This window comes from Mus caroli, chromosome 12, assembly GCF_900094665.2.
Source record: "Mus caroli chromosome 12, CAROLI_EIJ_v1.1, whole genome shotgun sequence".
NCBI lineage: Eukaryota > Metazoa > Chordata > Mammalia > Rodentia > Muridae > Mus > Mus caroli.
Window position 1 is genome coordinate 73,310,827 of NC_034581.1, and position 23,826 is coordinate 73,334,652.

The 23,826-nt window shown below is 39.1% G+C and overlaps 1 protein-coding gene across 1 annotated transcript; it reads left to right on the plus strand.

The window, feature by feature from the left end:
* Nucleotides 1-92: 92 nt before the first annotated feature.
* Eif2s1 (eukaryotic translation initiation factor 2 subunit alpha) lies at nt 93-23,826 on the plus strand. The gene is made up of 8 exons (XM_021179068.2): nt 93-521; nt 4,806-5,047; nt 12,845-12,924; nt 15,601-15,752; nt 18,466-18,572; nt 19,653-19,750; nt 21,779-21,922; nt 23,295-23,826. Exons 2-8 carry the CDS (start codon nt 4,807-4,809, stop codon nt 23,418-23,420), a joined length of 948 nt encoding a protein of 315 aa, XP_021034727.1. The 5' UTR covers nt 93-521; nt 4,806; the 3' UTR covers nt 23,421-23,826.

The following is a 23,826-nucleotide window of genomic DNA, read 5'->3' on the forward strand; positions in this document are numbered from 1 at the left end:
ATGCCCGGATGTGGAAGCGCGCACAGTCCGGAATTCCGGGTCTCTCCACCGCCCCTCCCTCCGGCGAGTCGCCGGCACCCAGCACGCTCTGAGGGATGGGTCAGGAGAGGATCACGCTCCTCCTCTTCCTCGGCTTTCCGCCATTCGTCACAGCGCCCTCTCTTGGTTGACTAAAACTTAAAGCGACCATCCTGGAGCAAGAAACAGAAACTTACCTCTCCTTTAAGCCTAACAAGTTCCCTCCGCAAAAAAATCTATAAATACCAAGGGCAGTGAGTCTTCAGTTCGCCCCTTGGTTCACACCGCCCATATTAGGAGGACCAAGACTCTATGGTTAGTGGCAACGAAGGGCCCGTTTCTGTCGGCGCCTGCGCAGTGAGAAGTGGCTCCGCATGCGCGCTGGGTTGGGCGAAGCGCACGCTGAGGAGCTTCGGCGTCCGGGGTTGGTGTTCCGAGTCTCCTCGTTGCCACTAAGCAGCACGGCGTGGGACCCTACTTCGGGATTCACACATCCACTTCAGGTGACCGGCCCCGCAGCTTGCTCTCCCCGAGGATTCGCCTTAGTTTTGTCCAGTGCGGCTAGGCCCCGGGCTACCCCCCCTTTCCCGTTCTTGCGCGGGAAGTGTCTGGACCCGGTCGCCACCGCCCGCTGGTGATTTCCTGCGCCCTCTCGCCAGCCGGTGTCTGCTCCTGCGAGCCAGAAACGTGGCTGGACGGGCGGAGGAACCCCCGAAGGAACGTGGGCCAAGTAGATTTTTACAGCCTCCTTAAAGAGGCCTCTGCAGAACCCTCCCGACTCCCCACCCCTAGTTCAAGACGATTGAGCGCTTTGCTTTTACCGGACCGGAGAATTTGGGCATTTTTTTTTCTTTTATCCTTCTTTTCAGCCCCAATATACTGCCAAAACTTTTCTCTCTGTGGAGACTGAACTTTTCGCCAAAGAAACAATTGGATAAACCACCATATTTAAGTTTAAAAAAAAGTCCAAAACGTAACTATTAGTATTGAAGGTCGTTAAGTTTTCGCTCTAGCTGTGCATTTCTGTCTGAGTGAATTCCTGGAATTTAAAATCAGCTGTTAAAGTTATTTGCCCTGTTTGGTTAACTACGAAAATAAAACTAGTTTTGTAATTATGGACGCTGAAAGCGTAAAACTTTAGAGTTAAGTGTGTACTCGAATTGGGGCTCTTAAACACCCCCGTATATTTAGGATGCTTTAATTTTCACTAAGGAACAAACATTGTTTCTTGAAGAAAGGGTGCATCAGAAAAGTCTTGATTTTTTTTCTCCTCCTCAAGTTGTTGTTAAAGAGGTGGGGACCCTCGACAGTTCATCAAAAATGTCAGTTACGAAATTGTAGTGCTTTTTCTGTGCATATGATGCCAGATGGTAGTCCCTGATTCTCAAAAGACTTAGTTGTACTAGTAAACTTTATAGAGCTGAACAGCGTTTTCCCACGTGGTACATTTTATTTTGGAATGTTCATTGCCCATATCTGCTATGGTGACATGACAATGTACCGACTCGAGAAGTTAACAGGGGCAAAATACTAATAATGCAGGGTATTTGAAACTAGCTTTGAAGCGCGTTTTTGTTTACATCAGAACACGTACAGTCTGTATGGCATTAACTACTCTACAGAAGTGGGATCCCTTGTGAGAGGTGTGAGGTACACATATCTTTAATCCCAGCACTGAAAATGCTTGAGGCCAGCCAGAGCTGCACAGTGAAACCCTGGCTCTAAAGGGGGGTGGGAGAGCCCTTAACATTGTCATACTGTGTGTGATACAGGAAGACTTTGTGAATATCAGATTTTGTGTTAAAGACTTGAGTTTAGTTCTTGTTTTTAGTGTATATAATGTATCTGTCTTTGAAGTCATTTATATTTCTGTTCCTTGGTTTCCTGTTAATACTTTTTTGGGCCTTTTCATAGCACCTTGTAATCCTAATTTGTTTTCCCACTAGTACTTAATTCCCTAGGGAGGGATTTTTGTGTCAGAATTGCTTAATACTAAGTAATGACTACCCCAAAAATTGTTTTAGCATATTAAATTGGAAAATGAAAAAAGTCAGAATGCTTTGAAAATTATCAAAAAGGACTGAATAAATTCTTGATTTCCGTTTTATTGACAGAAAAAAAGTAAGTTCTTTGTGACACGAATTCCTTTGTAGTTTCAGAATGCTTTCTTTCTGCTGTAAGTAATATACCATTTCATTATTTACTCCATATTCTGCAAACAGATTTGTGCCTTTTAAAGTAGTGGCCATGCTTCCATTCTGTGTTCTCTTACCCTGTTGCCTATAACCTTTAACCAGCTGATTAAGATAAAAAGCATCGCCTTTTTGGATGCTACTATTTGGAGAAATTTGCTTAATAAATATGACTAGCAGCTTTTAAATCTCCTAACATTGTTAGACATTTTTCTACAGCATTTATTTTGATGCTTACTTTGGAAGTCTTTGTTTAAATTCTTGAGTTTTCTATATACAGATATTTGAAAGCATTTGCATTCCCTCCCTTAAGAGAAGCTCTGTTTAAAAAATGAAACTGCTGTTTCCAAATGAGTATTCTAGCTGAGTAGATACTTTCTTTTGTTTACTAAATCCCTGTTTTGTTAAGCAGAGGAGAAAAGAATCCACCACATGTTACTTTTAGATAAACAGTACTTTTAGTTCTGTCCTGGTAGTTTGGCCTAATATGTGATACATGCTTCCAACACTTGAGTGTCTATCAGTGTTACTTTTTGATCATGTTAGATGTTTCTAAGATATTTGTTAATATATTCTAATTTTAAGAGCACAAATAGTTCAAAATTTAATAGGCTCCATTTTTGACTTCCACCACATATCAGTATGTAAAGGGGCAAGTTGCTCAGCCTGCACCTTCATTTCCTTATCTTCAAATAGGGAGAACTAGAGAGAACGTGGTATGTCAAAGAGCTAGGCAATGGCCAGATCATGAAATAGTCCTACTGATAGAAACAGATGTGCAAGTGCCACATACATCTTCCCAGTTGGTAGTGGGACTATGTGCATGTCTGGTTGCGGGGGGGGGGGGGGGGGGGTGTTTATTATTTAATCTATTTTTGGGGGCAGGATTTCTCTCTATAGTCCTGGCTGTCCTGGAACTCACTTTGTCAGCCAAGCTGGTCTCAAACTCATAGATCTGCCTAGAAAGTAAGTTACTAAAATGTCACATTTATTTTCTTAGGCCTTTGGGCAATAGTTACGACCTATCTTCTGAGTTCTGACAACAGTAAGTAGGTTATGATTAATAAGAAAACATGAAAGTCCTCACCTACAATTAAGGTCTCAGGGCTTCCTTTTTAAAGTATAGTGCTAACTGGTATGATTTCCAACATATGGATTATTAAAGAAATGGTGCTGGGTACTGTGGGTGGATCAAAGGGAATGATTTTAAGTATCTTTAGTGCATGGAGATTAAAAGACACTTGAACTGTAGAGATTTATAAAGCTCTTCTCAAGAATAGGCATCTATGTTATCAAAATAAAAACAGAAAAACTAGGGTGATGAAGTACTTCCCTGGCATGGATGAGGCCTACCTCATCACACTGTTGGAGAATAATATAAGTTAGAAATAATGACTGAATTATGTCATTTGGGTTTTGGTTGGTTGTTTTATTTTTGTTTTGTTTTTTTGAGACAAGGATTTTCTGGGTAGCCTTGGCTACCCTAAAACTCACTCTGTAGACTGGGCTGGCCTCAGACTCAGTGATCTGCCTGACTCTGATTGCTAAGTGCTGGGATTAAAGGCATGCCCTGCCACCACCACTTAGCCTTAACTCATTTGTTTTAAAAGGAAATAAAATATGAAGTCATTTTTTATTTTATGAGTGTTGTACTTGCATGTATGTCTGTGTACCGTGCATGTTTTCGCAGTGCCCACAGAGACCAAAAGAGGGCGTCGGATCCCCTTGGATGGGAGTTACAGATTGAGGGCCATCGTGTGGGTTCTTGAAATGGAATCAGCATTTGCTGGAGGAGCATCGAGTGTTCTCAACCATTGAGGCATCTGTCCAGCCCCTTAATAAAATTTTATTTTGTGATACTGTCATTTTAGCTACAGTGATATTAGCCTAGGGGTGCAGCTAATGAGAGGCAAGTCGGGAAAGATTTGCTTAGTGTGTAACTAGAAACTCAGCACAGTCTGCCGCATCACAGAAAAGATTGTGGCATTTGGCATATTGGTTAAGGTTTGAGTAATCAGTCTCCCCTAGACACTGTGTGGTAGCATATGCCATCTGACCTGACTTAGACAAAGAGTGGCTTAGATAGTGCTGAAACTGTGTTATAATGATGCTTCACACACACACATTCCATGACAGTAAAATGTTGGGTGCTGCTTTACTGTATTTTGGGAGTTTGTTTTTGCTTTGCTGTTGTTTTGAGATGGCATCTAGGAATATAACCCAGGCTGTTTTCAAACTTATAATCCTTCTGGGTAAGCCTCTAGAGTGTTGATGTACATATATACACCTAGATGCCCTACTTAAGTGGTAATATTAAAATAGTGTTTTAACCTTGACATATTCCTTTAATCCTTAGGCCTCACGTCACTTTATAGATAGTCATTATTTTTTAATAGTTTCTCTAAAAGTGATTGCCTAAGCATCACACAAATATGGAGCATATAAAAACTAAAGTTGAGTCCTGGGTATCCATTTTCTGACATTTAAGAGATGAGACTAATATCAATGTTACTTTGTTCTATTCCTTCATTGTCAGGGTCTACAACATTGATTATTTTTAGCTTAACACTTTATTTTTGTTTGTTTAAATTTCAGAATGCCGGGTCTAAGTTGTAGATTTTATCAACACAAATTTCCTGAGGTGGAAGATGTAGTGATGGTGAACGTAAGATCCATTGCTGAAATGGGGGCCTATGTCAGCTTGTTGGAATATAATAACATTGAAGGCATGATTCTTCTTAGTGAATTATCCAGACGACGTATCCGTTCTATAAACAAACTGATCCGAATTGGCAGAAATGAATGTGTTGTTGTCATTAGAGTGGATAAAGAAAAAGGTAAGTGAGGAAAAAAATAGTTAAGAAATATAAACTATAAAACTAAAGAATTTCTCATTTTAAATTATTTTAAAAGTATATATTATAAAATACACTGAGTTAAACTATTATACTTAAATTTGTTAGTTTTCTGAGTCTCAAGAGACGATTAAAGAAAGAAGGTCACTCAAGGATGAATTAAGACTTTAGCTGAATATCGAAAAGATGCTCAAAAGCATATTTATTAATTGTTCACAAAAGTTATTTTTTGGGCTTAGTTTCTCATACTAAAAGACCCTAATATGTTTCCTGAAGGAAAACATCCCACCTTTGCAACTTTAGTCCTTATTGGGTGCTGTTTGTACTGTTGCAGTACTCAATAATTCAAGATATTCAGGTGTGCCAGAACTGACTGTGGTGACCAAAGTTACGCAAAAGCTGTAAAGCTCCTTCAGACAAACAACTCTGTAGCTAACAGAAAACACTGTTTTCTACAATGACTTCTTCAAGTCAGAGTACTTCTAAAAAACTATTTCATTCTAATATTTACATAGATATAATGATTCTACTAGAATTCTTGCTACATAAGTTCTTTTACATACAAAATTGTTAGAGAAGCACGTGGGAGCTAAGGACGTAACCAGTCATTTAAATGCTTGATTACAAGCTGGAAGAGGTGAGTTCAATCCTTTGAACCCATATAAAAAGGCAAAGTGTGATAGCATAGGCTGGTAGTCCCGACAACTCTGGGAAAGGTGGAAATCTGGGATTCCAGCCAGCCAGCCTCCTAATTTACTCAGTGAGTGTCTGGCCAATGAGAGAGACCTTATCTCAAAAATCAAACTGAATAACTCCTGAATACATCCAAGATTCTCTATAGCCTCAACTGGCATATGGTATATACACATAAAACCACATACCCACATCTGCATATACGCAAGCCATGTTTCATTTGTCTAAAATTTTAAATTTAATGGGTACTAATTAGCTAACTAAGCAGAAACCTTTTAATATAGTAGTAAGGGGGTTTTGTGGGCGGGGGTTGTTTTTTTGTTTCATCGGTTGGTTTGGTTAAGGTTTGGGTTATTATGATTAGTTACTTAGTTTTTTAAGACAGGGTTTTGCAGTGTAGCCTAGGCTGGCCTTGAACTCACAGACATCATCCACCTGGCTTTGCTTCCAGAGTGCTGAGATTAAAGGCATATGCCACCACTGCCCAACATGTAGTAGTAGTTTAATTCCAGAGTTAGTTTGTGGCCAAACGACTTGTATTTTTTAGTATTTTAGTAATAAACTAATTATAACCAAGTTCCAAAGAAAGAAACTTAGAGTGATAATTAACTTATCTTTACTTGTATGGGAGGACCCCTAGAGAACATACCCACTCACCAAGTTCTCAGCACAAAAATTTATTACCCAAGAGGGACATGGCACTGGGGATTTGCCTCTGGATCAGAAAAAAGCAGACAGTAGGTGTTTTAAGAGGACTAGTTTTCTGAGAATAAAAAGGGGAAGTCTATGCAGGGGTCGGTTGGTAAGTCCTGATTAGACAAGTTAGCCAGCATAGTCAAATATTTTGTCTCAGGAATGAGTCATTGGCCAAATAAGGGAATAAACCTTGGGCACTAGCTTTAGGGATGTAATTTAAAGGGAAAGGACAAAATTTGTTTGAATATTAGTAGGTGTGAATATGAACATTTGGTGTGGGTTTTTTTTTTTTTCTTGATTTAAAATTAAATTAGCAATAAAATGGCTGGGTTAAATGTAGAAGTGAGATACAAAATTAACAGATTTTAGGAGTTTAGTCCTTCTCCTGCCCCCTAGAAGGACTTCTCAGCATAGCCCTGGATGTCTTGGAACTTGCTCTGTAGACCAGGCTGTCCTCAAAATCACTGATGTGCCAGGCTGCCTCCACCTCCGAGTGTCGGGATTAAAGGCATGTACCACAATGCCTGGTGATTTTAGGGATATTTTATATAAGTTTCAAAAAAGAATTACACTGTATGCATACACAGGCGAACTCCAGTAGCTCTAGCAGTTATGGTGTTTGTGTGCTGTCCCCCCAAATCCCAGTCTCTACAAAATCTTTCAGTGCTAAATCAATATTCTTTTTTTCTTTATGCATCATTTTTCTGGATTCCATATAAATCATCACCATTGTGAACCCTTCTAAGCATGTTGTATAGTACACTATACCATACTTTGTTTTGTTTTATTTTGTTTCATGTTCTACAGGTCTTCTCTGTGTAGCTCTGACTATCAAACTTGCTCTGTAGACTAGACTGGTCTTGAACTCAGAGTTCTGCCTGCCTCTGCTTCTGGGGTGTTGAGATTAAAGACATGCCACCATGCCCAAAAGGAGATCTGTTTTTAATATGAGAAAATTAGATCCTGTTGGACAACACTTCTACCATAACAGCTGTAAACTCCAGACATGTGTAAAAGTTAACTGTCGGGCTGAAGAGATTGCTCAGTGGTTAAGAGCACTGACTGCTCTTCCAGAGGTCCTGAGTTCAATTCCCAGCAACCACATGGTGGCTCATAACCATCTATAATGGGGATGCCCTCTTCTGGGGTGTCAGATGACAGCAACAGTGTACTCATATACATAAGATACATAAACCTTTAAAAAAAAAGTTAACTGTGTAAGACACGGAAGTCAAAAGGTAAAAGTCCACACTTGGAAGAAAGGAGCTCTGCTGGGTCATTTTTCTGTTTTGTGTTTTCCCCAAGTATATACTGAAGACACTAAGCAGGGCACCTAAGAGCCTGCTATAAAACTTACAGTATTACTTGCTATATCACATAAAGCCCTGGATAGCCACAGCAAATGAAAAATGATTATAATGATAAGGATTAGAACAGTTGCTCTCAATTGGGGTCAAATGACCCTTTCACAGGGGTCACCTAAGACTATCAGAAAGCTCAGATATTTACACTGTAATTCATAACAGTAGCAAGATTACAGTTATAAAGTAGCAATGAAAGTAATTTTATAGTTGGGCCACAACATGGACTAAAGGAAGCATAAACTAAATGAATTAAAGGAAGCATTAGTCAGTAAAGCACTATTAGGATTAGATTAGAGAAATAGGAAAGGTCCACAAAAGGAGAACCTGGTCTTTAAATAAATTCTGTCGCAGTCTGTGTGACTCCTGAATTAATAGACAGATAGCCTTCAAGCATCCCTAGGGGTTTAAAATCTGAAGGTTAAAGTTGTTTCCCATTTAAGTCCATTTTGAGTTTAAATGGTTACTTTTTCCTGATGAAACAACTTTTAAAGAAAGGGAATTTATAGTAATTCAGAGCCTATCCCAAATGCCATTCATAATGTCAAAATGTACCCTAAACTGTTAGACATGGGTGGGAATAAAACCAAGCAGTGCCTGAGGGTTGATTGCTAAAGGCCAAATATAATCCAAGTTTGAATTTGAAGACAGGATTTTTTTAAAGTGGTTTTCCTGCTGCCCAAACACATTAGAAAACTATCTTTTAAAGAATAAACAAAAGGAAATCTTTAAAAAGAAATTAGAGAGCTGGGCAGAGGTGGTGCATGCCTTTAATCCCAGGACTTGGGAGGCAGAGGCAGGTGAATTTCTGAGTTTGAGGCCAGCCTGGTCTACAAAGTGAGTTCCAGGACAACCAGGGCTACACAGAGAAACCCTGTCTGGAAAAAAACAAAACAAAAACAAACAAACATACATACATACAACAAAACAAAAACATATATATATGAAATTAGAAAAAAAAACAATGTAAAGGAAAGAAAGTATTAGGGGAAAAGAATACAGTTGGAGCATCAGCCATGTCTAGTTCAAAAGGACTATGCCAGTAGAAGAGTAAAGCAGCAGAAATGTACTTGAGGGAAATACTAGGCGGAGCATGCCTGTTGTAGTGAAATAGCCCTCAAAAACTATAGAAAGAAAGTATGTGGGTATCGTGGGTAGGGATAAAAAGTGTTCTGGTTTATTAGAGATTATTAATAGAGGCCAGGCCTTGGGGGAAAAAACAAAAACAAAAAAGCCATGTTAGAATTACGTATCCAGTGATAATACCAAACAACAAAAGTCAAAATGGAGATGCTTTAAAGAGAAACTGGGAATTTACTGCCAAATAGAACTACATTATAGAAATAATAATACTCTTTTAGGCTCATCTTGGGGTACTTGAAGTGAAAATGTGTTTAATTTTAATACACTCCCTTTTTCCCCCTTTCTCTTAATTTCTTGCAATGCATTTAGTTGTTTGTCTTATTTGTACCATCTAGATTTAAATTTATGAAAGTAACTGACTTATAACACAAAAGACCAGTATCTTTAAAGGAAATTTTTCTTAAAATACCCGAAAGGAAAGCATGTCATGACATGCATGGTCACTTAAGGAAGCTCTAGTTTGAGACGTGCCAGAAGGAGCTATGAGAAAGAGTAAACCAGTATAGTTGTTTTTGCTTTATTTTTGGTAGTGATGGCAGGGAGTAGACAGATTATATTAGCCTAGGCTGGCTTCAGAATCATAATCTGCCTCCCTAGTGAGGTTGTAGACATGATCTGCCTCCACGGTAGAATCTTGCAGGTTAGGGTGACTGGCAGAGCTGGCCAGTTTGAATACTCCTGAAAGGTATTTGGGTTGCCAGTAATTTATCCTCCTGACTTGATAATTGAGCAAGTACAATATTAGCATACTGTGTGAGAATAAGTAGATTCCAGACTAGGAGTTTGAATAATATAGGCCAATTGCTAACTTTTAAGAGTTTGCTGGGGGAGTGGGTGGTGGCGCATGCCTGTAATCATAGCACTTAGGAGGTTAGAGGCAGGCGGGTTTCTGAGTTCGAGGCCAGCCTGGTCTACAGAGTGAGTTCCAGGACAGGTAGGACTACACAGAGAAAACCTGTCTTGAAAAACAGAAAACAAAAACAAGAGTTTGCTGGCCCTGGGAGAGGCTTTCTCACTCAAGTTACTGAGATTGCAAGAATAGGACTATCAGTACATAGATACTTGCATGATAACACTCTTAATCCCAGCACTCAGGAGGCAGAAGTAGGCAGATTTCTGTGAGTTTAGTGCCAACCTGGACTACAGAGTTAGTTCCAAGACAGCCAGGACTACATAGAAAGGTCTATCATCATCATCATCATATAAAAAGCAAAGTGGTGGGGTGCCTTTAAATCCAGCACTCAAAAGGCAGAGGCAAGTGGATCTCTGAGTTGGAGGACAGCCTGGTCTACAGAGTGAGTTCCAGGACAGCCAGTAGAGAAACCCCTACTCGGGCGAATGGGAGGGACAGACTAGAAGCTAGTCTCATTGGTGTGTGCCTGTGGTTCCATCTAATCAGAAGACAGGTCTAGGTTGTGAGTAGCTTAAAATATGTTTCTATCATGAAATCCTGGGTTTAATCTCTGGGAAAGACGGGGAAAAAGAATACAGAGGGAAGGAATAGTTACTGTAATATTACTGGCAATTTTGATTTGTAACTCCATTTCCAGGAGATCCCAAGCCCTCTCCTGGCCCCAGGGTACCAGGCATGCATATAATGCATAGGAATTACATGTAAGCATTTAATTACAAGCACCCATACAAATAAAATTGAAAACACTTCTAAAAAGTTCTAAAATATACTAAGTTAATTAAGACAGATGAAAAATGAAAACCAAATTGGACAAAAGGAAAACGAATACTTGAATAATAGATCTGAATCTTATTGTATTAATAATTATACTAAGTGTAAATCAAACAAGTATTGAAACTAAACGGCAAAGATTTATAGACTAGATTTTAAAAAGCAAGACCCAGCAATAATGCTGTCATACTTTACTGAAAATAGGTAGATGGAGCCAGGGGTGTTGGTATATGTTTTTTATTCCAACACTTGAGGCAGACAGATTTCAGAGTTCATGGCCAGCTTGGTCTACCTAGTAAGGCCTGTTTTAAAAATAAATAAGAAGATGGTAAATGATATGCTGTAGAATATCTGTTAATATCAGATAAAGTAGACAAGAATTAAGCGGGAACATTTTGTAGTGATAAGACATAACTGTCAATGTGTATGTGCCCACTAGAGATTAGTGATGTGAAGTAAAAATTTTAAATAGATGAATCTATAATTGTAGTTGAAGGTTTAGATAACCTTTAAATAGTTAATGTAAGAGCCACATTCAAAAGTAATTTGTTACAAACACAAACTTTGATTTATTCTATATTGTTCTACAATTTATAGAACACTGTACCCACAAAAAATTTGAACATTTGTTTCAGTATGTTCATGCCATGCTTGCTAAAATTATAAGTTGGGTCCTAGTAGAGCTTTAAGTACATTTGAGGATTGAAATCAAATATGTTCTGATCATAATGAAACTTGCTTGAATCATTATCATTGTATCTTGAGTGGAGAAAGCAAACATTTGCTAATTTGAACTCCCATATATTAAGACCACAGAAAATCTTGTTATTATGTTAGAAAAGATGAAAAAGCTAAAAGTGATTAGGTTTTTAGTTGAAGAGAAAATGAGAACCTAAGGGTATACCCCAATGAATGACCTTGCCTAGGGTATGATGCTTTGGATTTGAACCCTGGCACCTGAAAGGTAGGGGTAGGGGGTGTCAGGAAAAGAAAAGACGTGTGATCAAATAGAGCTAGACATGGTGGTTCGCACCTTCAGCCCCAAGATAGAAAAGGCAGGCATATATATCTGAGATCAAGACCAGCCTGAACTATCTTATCTTGTGAGACCATCTTTATTTTCTAAAAGGCAGCTCATTTTAACAGTCATAATTGTGTCTACTCACAATTATACACTCAGTTGGTTATCAAAAAGGGTACAGAAGTATCTGAGTGGTAGATGCATTGTCTGTTTAAAAACAACACTGGGACAGTTGGATGTCTATTTGCTAAAAAATATGAACATGATCTTAACCTTACAAAAGTATCCTAAAATCATAGACCCACATGAAATTTGAAACTAGCTCTTTGGGAAGAAAGCATAAAAGTAAAGTCTTATAACATTTTTTGCTACAATTTCTTAGATTAAAACATTAAAAGTGAATCCATGAGAAGAAAAATTGATAATTTGGACTTCGTTCTTAAAGGCTTAGGTGCTTTGGGAAATACTATTAAGAGAGTGAAATAACAAGTCTTTTGTGTGGTTTATTTTCTAAGTGTGGTCTTATGGTGCACTTTTTCTGTGTTCATACCCAGCATAGGATTGTGGCTGTATCTATGGTCTGGATATCTGACAAATTCTTTAATCTTTCTGAGTCCTGGTTTCTTCAGATTGAAAGACCAGCATCTCTGGGAAAGAGAATCTACCGTGCAGATTGCTTTAAGGGTTCATTGCGGTGATAAGTTTGAATGAGCCTGGTCTACAGAGTGAGTTCTAGACAACTAGGGCTACACAAAGAAACTCTGTCTCAAAAAACCAAAAGCAAAAAAAAAAAAAAAAAAAAAAGCCACAAAAAAATGTAAATTTTCTGCATTGCACCTTCTGAGTTTTAGAATTAACAGGCATGTGCCACCATACCTGCTTTGACAATAGCCTCTTAATCAAATCATAGTGAATTCTTTACTGTCCTGGTATTTAGAGAGAGATATTTAAGTAGTTTTCAATGAAATAATTTTAAATTTCTTCTAGAATAATAAAGAATATATAATTGCCCTGTGGTAAAAATATTTCTGAAATCTTATCTAAATCTTTCATAGCAGTATTTTTGTCAGTGATTAGTATAGTAATTATAAGCTTCTCTGTCAGATACTTAATTTGCTAATTACATCATTTTTATATTTATACTTGAGCAAGTGAATTTATTTTAAAATATTTTCATACAGGATATATAGATTTGTCAAAAAGAAGAGTTTCTCCAGAGGAAGCAATCAAATGTGAAGACAAATTCACAAAATCCAAAACTGTAAGTTGGTTCTCTTTGTTAGATTTCTTTACTTTGGAGGCTATGGCAATGGCATGATGGTTAAAGTGCTTGCTCTTCTTGCTAAGGACCCACCCAAGTTTGGATCCAGTACCCACATCTGGCAGCTCACAACTGACTGTCACTCAAGTTCTGGGGATCCAGTGCCCTCTTCTGGCCTTGTTGGGTGTTGTATACACATGTATATACCCACCAAGAGTACACATATACACACAAATAAAAGTAAAAGGTTTTGAGCTAGCATTCGTGGTACATACACCTTTAATCCCTGTGAGTTTGAGGCCATCCTGGTTTACAAAGTTATTTCTAGGACAGCAAGGGCTATTACACGGAAAAGCCCAGTCTCAGGAAAGATGGGTTGGGTGGGTATGTGGAGGGGGGAGGAAGAGAGGCATGGATGGAGGAGGGAATGTAGATAAGTAGAGATTGATAAGTTTATTTTGGGAATAACTGTTTTGCCTGCATGTATGTATCTGCACGTGGCTGTGTCTTGTGCACAAGGAGGTCAGAAGATGGTATTAGATTCCCTGGAACTGAAGTTACAAATGGTTGTGAGTCACCATGAGTGTGTTGGGAATTGAACTCAGGTCTTTGCAAGACCAGCAAGTGTTCTTGCCTGCTAAGTGATCTTTCAGTCCCTAATCTTCTGTTTTTCATGACATTATATTTTCTTTCTTTTACTAGTATTTTGGTCCTTTCTGCTGTGTGTGTTCCTATCCTTGAGATAAAATACCAAGAAAATGTTTGAATAAAAATGTTTTTTATTATTATTTTGATGAATCCAGTGTGATAGTTCGACGCCTAAGAGCAGTCCTCCAGGCACACCTGTGAGGGATTATCTTTATTGAGGTTAATCATGTGGAAAGGTTTGTCTTGTGAGTGGGACCATTTCCTGACCCAGAGATGCTGGCCTGGGTGAAGTAGAGGGAGCAAGCTGAGCACTAATGTGCATGCATTGAGTCATGATCTCTACTCTTGACTGCTGGTGTGACCAATTTTCTCAGACTTGCCTCTGACCTACTTGTCTGAATGTAACCAGGTATTGTAAGCCAAATAAAACCTTCCTTCTTTACATTACCTTTGTTAGGCTATTTTATCACAGCAACAGAAGAGACCCAGTAAAATAAATAATGAAAGTTCCACATACATCAGACCACGGTCCAGATCTCTCCTTTCATTTTATGTATTTACACATCTGAAACGTGTAAAAGAAATGTATTAAAAAAAAAAAAAAGTTAAACCTCTTTCTTTAAACTTGTCGTTCAGAAAATACAGTCTGTGAGCTAAGCCTTCAGCATTACTTGGCTACATGCTAGAGATGCAGGGTGGCGAGCTGTGGAGCTGCCAGTCTCTGCCCAGCTCTCCACACCAGCATGGGAGTTTGTGGTCAACTCAGCCTACATAGTCGCCACCCTTTCTCAAAAAGACAAACTAGGGCTGTAGTTGAGAGGGAAGAGCATTTACCTAGTGTAGAGAAGGCCCTGGGTTTGGTTGGGGTTTTTGTTTGTTTGTTTTACACTGTCTAAAAGTGTTACCTTGATCCTGTTGTTTCTAAAACACTGTTATAGGCAATTTACAGATTTTTGGTCTCTAGGACATTGCTAAATTGAGTGTTTGCTGGTACAGTGATGTGTACCTATCTCCCTATCTACATGAAAAGCTAAAACGGGAGTTTGGCTTCAGTCTAGTCTAGGTAATATAGAAAGCCTCTATTTTCATAAGACAATAGCATAAACAAGAGTATATTTCTAGGGCTGGTGAGATGGCTCAGTGGGTAAGAGCACCCGACTGCTCTTCCGAAGGTCCAGAGTTCAAATCCCAGGAACCACATGGTGGCTCACAACCATCCGTAATGAGATCTGATGCCCTCTTCTGGTGTGTCTGAAGACAGCTACAGTGTACTTACATATAATAATAAATAAATCTTTAAAAAAAAAAAAGAATATATTTCTAGAATGATAAAATTACACAAGTGGTTTAGGACCTTTTCTTACTCAATTTTTATGTGAAACATGAAACAACTTATTGCATACATACATTTATTTGTTCATATATGTGCATGGCATGGCATGCATATAGAGTTGGAAGATACTTCTGGGGACCAGCTCTCTCCTACCACGTGGGTCCTAAGGATTGGACTCTAGTCATCACTCCTGACATTAAGCACCTTTACTGGGCTGTCTCACTAGCTCATGAAATAGCTGCTTAGTTTTCTCTAAATTTGTATTATTTTTAGAGAGTTTCATGGGTAAGTAATAGAAGGATAGTTGTTAAATGATAAGAAAGCAAAAGAAATAGTAAAACCTCAGTTGGTTCTGTACTTTGAACAGTTTTCCTCTTATAGCGTGGTTTTGTATATATTTGATAATATAAGAGCACTCTTGGTAAGGAAAGATACTAAGTGCCTTGTTGCAAGTGAAACAAATGCAGATGTTTAATTTGTTTGAAAACCCAAAGTTATGTCATATTTCTGCTTATACCTACTTGAGTTGATTATTGTGAAGGAGTGACTGTTTCTTTATGGAAAAAGAATTTGTAGTTAGAAACTTTATTGTTCAGGAATTATTGGAATGAAATTACATCTTCTGTTAAAATACAAAACTGCCTCTTTGTGGCTCTCTTACTTTCGAGTTATTGAGTTCTTCGTTTTATATCTAGGTTTATAGCATTCTTCGCCATGTTGCTGAGGTATTAGAATATACCAAGGATGAGCAGCTGGAGAGCCTGTTCCAGAGGACTGCCTGGGTCTTTGATGACAAGTACAAGAGACCTGGATATGGTGCCTATGATGCTTTTAAGCATGCAGTCTCGTAAGAACACCTTGATTCTGCCTTTCTGTCTCACCTGCTAAGTCTTAGCACAGATTGATTGCCTGGCATCAGTCATACAATACCCAGACATTAGGTCCTTGTCACTTTTAACTTTAAAAATGTAAAAGGCCAAAGCTGGGCACACGCCTTTAATCCCAGCACTCGGGAGGCAGAGGCAAGTGGATTTCTGAATTGGAGGACAGCCAGGGCTATACAGAGAAACCCTGTCTAGAAAAAAAACCAAAAAAAAAAAAAACAAAGTAAAAAGGCCATGATGTGAGTGAATGCTATGTGGTCATGAATATATGGTTTTCATGTGCCATATTTACATGGTTTTATCTCTTACTACTTTCTTCTACATTTCCATTTCCTCTTCGTGCCTGGATAGTTTCAGGACCAGTGTGGACATCTCACCCAAAACAGTGCAGCCTCTTGCTTACTGCACTTGCCTGGACCTTCGTTCCAGGCCACATTAGCTTACCTTCCATGTGGCCTCATAATAGACCTTTTTATGTAGGTTTGCTTTGCCTCTTTTTTTTTTTTTTGGTTTGATTTGGTTTGGTTTGGTTTGGTTTGGTTTTTCGAGACAGGGTTTCTCTATATAGCCCTGGCTGTCCTGGGGCTCACTTTGTAGACCAGGCTGGCCTTGAACTCAGAAATCCACCTGCCTCTGCCTCCTTCTCCCAAGTGCTGGGATTAAAGGCGTGTGCCACCATGCCTGGCTGCTTTGCCTCTTAAAAACCTGTGGTTTTTAAGTATTAGGCTCTCGTTCCAAACCTGGTTTTCTCTGTGTCTTTCATGGCCTGACTTTGTTATCTAACTTAGAAACACCATGAGATACCATTTCAAAAACTTTCTTGCCAGTATTATGAGTCTTTGCTGTATTTTTCCTTTGGTTATATCCAGGGTTCAACAGATACTCCTGACTTCTCCGCAACTGTAGATTACTGGCTACTACTAGAAAAAAGTAGTCACTTGGTGCCTCTGTGAATTCAGGGTCCCACCTTGTTCTGTGTCTTCATTGCTGCCCCACACCTGCACTTGACCAGTTCTTGCTCCCATCTTTATGGTGTCTGTTTCTCAGTGTTCGTCCTCAGAAGCCCTCTCAGCCGTTCACTCTTGGCTGACTTGCTCACTACCCATCTGCTCCCTTCCCGGCCATTTGAAAAGTTCATTTCTTCTGTACTCTTGGGGTTCTCACCCTTCCAGCTCTCAAACTAATCGTACTTCCTGCCAGTTACTCCTGTGCTTGCTTCTTCAGCTTTTTCCTTTATTACTGATTTCTGCTACACAAAAAGAATTCTCATCCTTACCTTGACTTTTTTTATAGGAAGCATCTTGTCCTCTCTAGTAACCATTTACTTCTCCCTGCGTGCTGTCTCTGCATCTTTTCCTTCCGTTCCTTCCTAAATGTTAATGCTGCATGACTTCTCACCACTGTCTTGAGGTTAATTTCCAGCCCTTTGGGGGTTTCTAGATAATACCTATGAATAGAATTGTTGAATCAGAAGATTGATTTTACAGATATGTACAAATATATCTATTTAATTTTGCCTATTTGCACTCCAAATTAGTTCTGTTGTTTATATTCCCCTAGCAACTCTATAGATAGATATTGCTGATTTCCCTCATCTTTACTATCATCTGATAAAAATCTCAGATTTTTTTTTTCCTTTTGCCATAATTGATTTGCTTGACCCTGCTTATTCATCAGGTCAACAGCTTTGTGTATTTATTGATTATAAATGTCAGTCTGTGTTTGTCTCTATCAATCATCATGTGACAGTGTTGATGTTTCTCTCAGTTCTCAGTTTGTCTTGTACAAGCTAATTGAAAAGTTCCCTACACACACATTCTTTCACTTTTCATTTCCTTTTACACATACTAAGTTTTCTGTCACCTTTTGCCTCTGCTTATTGGTGTCTCCTTTGTTTGTTTTGTTTTTCTTCTTCTCCCCCCGCCCCCTTATTCAGTTAACAATGGAATGTTAGCTAAGCCTTTCCCTGATCCAAGTCTTGGACACTTTGGGAGGATTAAGTGAAATGCTGGTTTCTGCATGAAGCCCATCCTGACCACCCTGGCAGTAAATGTCCTCCTGTTCCAGTACCCAAGTGCTGTTTCCAAGCTAGATTCTAAGGCCTTGAAATAGAGATTACTCAGAAGTACTTAAGTCACTTGTAATGGAGTGTCAGGTTTATATTAGAAGTACTTATTGAATTGCTTATTTTAGCAAGATCTCCAAAAATTTTTGTTTTGATAATCAGTTGTTTTCTGTTTGTCATAGACTTTATTTGCATTGCTTCATGTAATACAATTCTATGAGACATTGTTGCATCTATGAGACCCTGTTTGAATTTTTTTTAAGATTTATTTGTATATATGAGCACTCTATTTGCATATGTGCCTGCACATCAGAAGAGAGCACTAGATAGATGAGAGCAGATCCCACTGTAGATGGTTGTGAGCCACCACTTAGTGGCTGGGCTTCTGGAGGAACAACCAGTGTTCTTAACCACTGAGCCATCTCTCCAACCTAGCTTACACATTTGGAAAGAGAAAAGAACACATAATTAAAATTATACAAGGTCAAAATTTTAACTTTCATGTAGAAATGAGTACTTTATTGTTATGTGTATTGCCCTGTGGGGTATGTTTGTTTTCACAGTTATTAGTAATATTACCTTGAGAGTTCTTGTTTTGTTTTTTTTCTCAGAGACCCATCTATCTTGGATAGTTTAGATTTGAATGAAGATGAAAGAGAAGTACTCATTAATAATATCAATAGGCGTTTGACCCCACAAGCGGTCAAAATTCGAGCAGGTAAATGTCTTCTGAACGACATTAAATATTGTATATTGTACATGCCTGAGCAAGCTGCTTGGTGATGAGACTTACTAAAGCATGTTGCTACATCAACAACTATACGTTTTTCTAAAATTGGTGTTTGTTTGTTTAGTAACAAACTTTAAGGTGTTTTGGGTTGATTTTGCAAAGTTGGGGGGAGAGTTACTTGACTGCTTTGGGGTTTTGTTTTGGCTCTTATAATCAAACCAGGGCTTCATACACACTGGATAATTACTGTACCACAGTCTCATGTCCTTGACCCAGAAATTATTACTTCTACAAAACCAGAATGTATACACAAATGAAATAGTCCTAGAAGGTTAACTAACTGTAATTCAGCCCTTTAATAAGGAAGTATTATTTTGCCTTTGTTTATGATTTAAAATATTTCAACAGGACAGTGGTATCATTCCATGCCTTTGTATTGATCCTGTGCTAATTGTCTGGAATATTTTCAGGCATTCTTCCTGTACAGATGTCTAAGACAAAGTCAAGTAACCCTTTCACAGGAATCACATATCCGATATTTACATTAAAATTCACAACAGCAACATTACAGTTAAATGAAGTTGCAATGAAATAATTTTATGGTTGGGGTCACCACATGAGGAACCTGTATTAAAGGGTCCCAGCATTAGGAAGGTTGAAAACCGGGGGTCTAAGAGGTAGAGGTTTATAAACAGGGTGGACCATATTCTTAGCATTTGGGAAGCCCTGGGTTCTCTCCCCACCTAGCACCAGCCCCCCAGTAAAGATGCATAGATGTTAACATTTCCTCTTTAAGAACAGACTTTATCAAATTTTCTTAATTACAAGAATATATACTTACCATCTATATAGGTATTCTAAAAGATCTGCTGGGTCAGTACTGACAGGATGGCTCAGCAAGTAAAACCACTCGCCACCAGGCCTAAATACCTGAGTTCAAACCCAGGGGCTACATGGTAGAAAGACCAAGTTGCTGAACCAAAGGGTGTGCAGTCTCTAAATACTTCTAGACAATTTGCTGTCACAGTGTGTCTTTCCTTGTTGTCATTTCTGTTTTTTTAATTTTAGATATTGAAGTAGCTTGTTATGGTTATGAAGGCATTGATGCTGTAAAAGAAGCCCTGAGGGCAGGTTTGAATTGTTCTACAGAAACCATGCCCATCAAGGTAAGTTATGTGTTTCCAGATACTTGTGGTCAAACTATGTGTTAGCAGTTGAGCCCAGGGCCACTAAGTCATGGTTCTAATCTTTTCCCCTTTTTGCTGGTCATGTTGGGTAGAAAAGTACAGATCCGTGATAAAGTGCATACCTGGCATGTTCAGTGCCCAGAGTGCTGGGGTCCGAAAATCTAAAACAACCCAAGCAGTCACAAGAGTCCAGCAAACCAAGATCTTTATTTGACCTAGGTAACAAAAACTGACCGGTCAGGAGCTGACTGTGTCCTTGAACTTTCATCTCAGTGAGTATTTAAGTAGATGACAAAAATGTATTGCACTCAGACCACCACTGATCAGGGCCACAGAACAGACTCGGGAGGTAAGCCCACGACCCCTGAACCAGAATGTCATAGAATTTTTAAGCTTCAAAACCACAAACATCTATGCCAGTTATCCCTCCATCCAGGGTTTAGGGATGAGGGACTTCCTTAGGAATATGTTTTTGTGGTACACTTACCCTGTTCTAATATGTTGGGTTGTTCAACTGTGGTGGGGCAACTTACCTAGCGTTCATGCCTCAACTTGACGAACAAGATGTTAGTTTCCCACATACATGTCTCTCTCTGCCAAGCAGGACATTAGTTTCCCGGGGAGGTCTTAAGGACTTAAACTTTATTTAACCCCTATTCAAAATGGAAGTTTTATTCAATATCGCACCATTCTAGTTCCTTCTTATAATAGTTTTCTAAAAACAAAACAAAACTATCATGGAGATTGAAAAGCCAACTCGGGGGCTAAAAGCTGTTACTACTCTTGCAGAAGATCTGAGTTCAGTGTCATGTCGGTTTTAGTTGATATTTCTGGGGGCTTATTTGCAGTTAATGGCTTTTTGTTGGTGCTCCCATCATAGTGAATGTAAAGGGTTTCTATAATTAGTGGACCAGCAATATTAAATCTTCTTTACAGTAAGAAGTTGCAATGCCCAAAATGTTTGTAGTGCCTTGGGAGGCAACATTTTTTTTTAACAACGTACATTCAACTGGATGGTTGTTACTCAAAGTTTCTTGGAAGGATTTTTCTATCAATTTAGAGATAATTCACCTTTTTCATTTTTATGATTTATTTATAGCCGGGCATGGTGACACATGCCTTTAGTCCCAGCATTTGGGAAGCAGAGGCAGGCAGATCTCTGTGAACGCAAGGACAGACTGGCCTACCTAGTGAAAGGGTCTCCTTTATGTGTGTGTTTGCCTACATGTTGTACCATGTCCGTGCCTAGTGCCCACAGAGGCCAAAAGAGAGTGTTGGAGCCTCTAAAACTGAAGTTACAGACGGTTGTGAGTCACTATGTGGATGCCGAGAACCAAACCAGCATCCTCTGCAAAAGCAACAAATGTTCTTAACCACGGAGCCATCTTCCCAACCTCAGTTACCCATTATTCTGATGACAACCAGCAGAAGCACCCAGTAGTCATAATTCTTCATATTCAGTGTTACAGTGAGCTGTATATATGTACTAGATGAGATCACTGTATCAATGGTCTGACTACATGAGATGGCTAGTGTTAGTTTACAACTTGACAGACTTAGAATTCGCCTGGGTATGTCTGTGCAAGATCATCTTAATTATGTTATTGAGGTACACTGACCCACCCACTATGAAGGACACCGTTCTCTGAATGGATCCTTAACTGTAGAAATGGAGAGGGAACTGAATAGATTGAATACATGCATTCATTTCTGTCTTCTGACTTTGGGCATAATGTGACTGACTACCTCCCACTGCCTTGACTTTATGCCATGATGAACTGTGCTTTGAATTGTGAGCTAAAATAAATCCTTTCTCCTGTGAATTGCTTTTGTTAGAGTATTTCATCACCTCAATGAGAAAAAATCCTACGGGAATGTATTAATAAACTGATCTAGAGAACTGGGAGGCAGGTCAAGATGATTTCTTCATGTAGCAAATTAATAAAGCAATTTTTTAATATCCTGGGTAAGTATAATCATAACTTCATTTTTATCTTTCTCCTTTAGATTAATCTAATAGCTCCACCCAGGTATGTGATGACAACAACGACCCTAGAGAGGACAGAAGGCCTCTCTGTCCTCAATCAGGCTATGGCAGTTATCAAAGAGAAGATCGAAGAGAAGAGGGGAGTCTTCAATGTTCAGATGGAGGTGAGATATTTTTTATTTTGTTCTTAATGCTTTTGCTTTGGGGGTTTTTTGATACAGGATTCCATGTAGTCAGGGCTGGTTTTCAGCTCACTTTGTAGTCAAGGCTAGCCTTGAACTGCCTGATGACCGCCTATCTACTTAACTTCAGCATGTGTGCCCAGGTGCACTGACCCATGAGTGCACATGTGAAGGTCAGATTAGTGTTGGATATCCTTTATCTTGTTTTCTTGAGACTCCCGAGCCTAGAGCTGAAGATGCCCCTGCTGTCATCACTGCTACCTCTAGGGCACAGGTCCACCACTATGTCTAGCTTTACCTACGGCTGCTGGTAGGACTTGAACCTCATACTTACGCAGAAATTACTTCACCTTTTCCACTTCTTAGTGCTTTTGAAAATGCCAGATAGGGTGCCAGCAAAAAATGGCTCAGTAGTAAAGGCCCTGGCTGCCAAACATGGTGACTTAGGATCTGGTGTCCAGGACCTTTATGTTAGAGAAAATGACTCCTAAAACTTGAAAAGCACACCGTGGCAGTGCATTTCCACACACATAAGTATTGTCGTTGTGTGGATTGAGTTGGATGTGATGGTTTGTGCCAATTGTCTCTGCACTTGGGAAACTGAGACCAGAATGATTGCCTGAAGTTCAGAGGCTGCCTTGTCAGCATATCAAAGCTACCTGCCCAGTCACATATAGTTAGGAATAAAAAAATTGAGTAATTGTTTGTACAGAATATTTCTAAAAAGGGTTTTGTCTGTAATAAAACACTGTTAGCACTGGAATGCCATACGGGATAGACATTTGTGCCAGTGCTGGGGTTTTCCCCTCATGGAGAAAAATTTGCTGGGCATAGTATGACACAAACCATAATTTCAGCATTGGGAGGCAGAGGCAGAAGGACTGGCTTGTTGTTTACATAGGGAGTCCTGTTTCAAACATAAAATAATCTGTCTTTCCCTCATCTCAATATGAACAAGACCTAATTTCCATGTGCTGTATATCTGTGTGTATAGAATGTTTCAATCTCTGGGGAAGGATAATAATTTATCTGGAGCCCAAAATATTCATTTAAAAAAACCACAGGCCATTTGGTGGTCCTCCGCTGTGATCACTGAACTCGTTTTCAGTTGAGCTTATTAGCATGGCAGGAAGTATTGCTCCACTGTAGTGTATGCTGCTTCCTTGACGGTCTTGAATGTTCTTAACTTTCAGCTGATAGAACTTATTCAGTGGTGAGTCAGCACAGGTATGACGGGATCTTGTTAGAAATGAATTGTTTGTTGTTGTTAAATTTTAAACATTGGTCAGTAATACTATTGAAGTCAAATCTACTCTGCGGTTTACTTTATTTTGAAATTGTGCCTCTTCCACAGCCCAAAGTGGTCACAGATACAGATGAGACTGAACTTGCAAGACAGCTGGAACGGCTTGAGAGAGAAAATGCAGAAGTGGATGGAGATGATGATGCAGAAGAAATGGAAGCCAAAGCTGAAGATTAACGTTTTGGAAAACAGTCCAATTTAAGGAGTACGAAGCAGCCCTTCTTGGCTGTAAACCCTAGACTTGAGAGTTTTCCAGTATTGAAAACTTCAAAGCTGAATATTTTTATTTCCAAGTATTTAAGTATTCAACAAGCCAGAATCTAAATGCCCTCCTTCATGTCAGCTGTTCTCACATAGTGGCTCTAACACCTCAAGCATTATTTCAAGGGAGTGGCTTGATTTGACCAGAGACAAATCTTAAACAGCAGTCCTAATATTGGGCCTACAGTTTCCATTTCTCATGTCTCTGGAATGGCACCCTTATGGTTCAGAGATTTACCAGGGGCTCCAAACACAAACAATCCCAATCTTTCTATATAAAATGTATTCAAGCAAACATCAAATAAATTTCTGGGATATTTAA

Excerpts from the sequence above, each read along its gene's own strand:
- Eif2s1 (XM_021179068.2), top strand. The coding sequence starts at position 4,807 with ATGCCGGGTCTAAGTTGTAGATTTTATCAACACAAATTTCCTGAGGTG. Across the intron at positions 12,925-15,600 it reads AATTCACAAAATCCAAAACT|GTTTATAGCATTCTTCGCCA; the intron begins GTAAGTTGGTTC and ends TTTTATATCTAG. Across the intron at positions 18,573-19,652 it reads AGCGGTCAAAATTCGAGCAG|ATATTGAAGTAGCTTGTTAT; the intron begins GTAAATGTCTTC and ends TTTTAATTTTAG.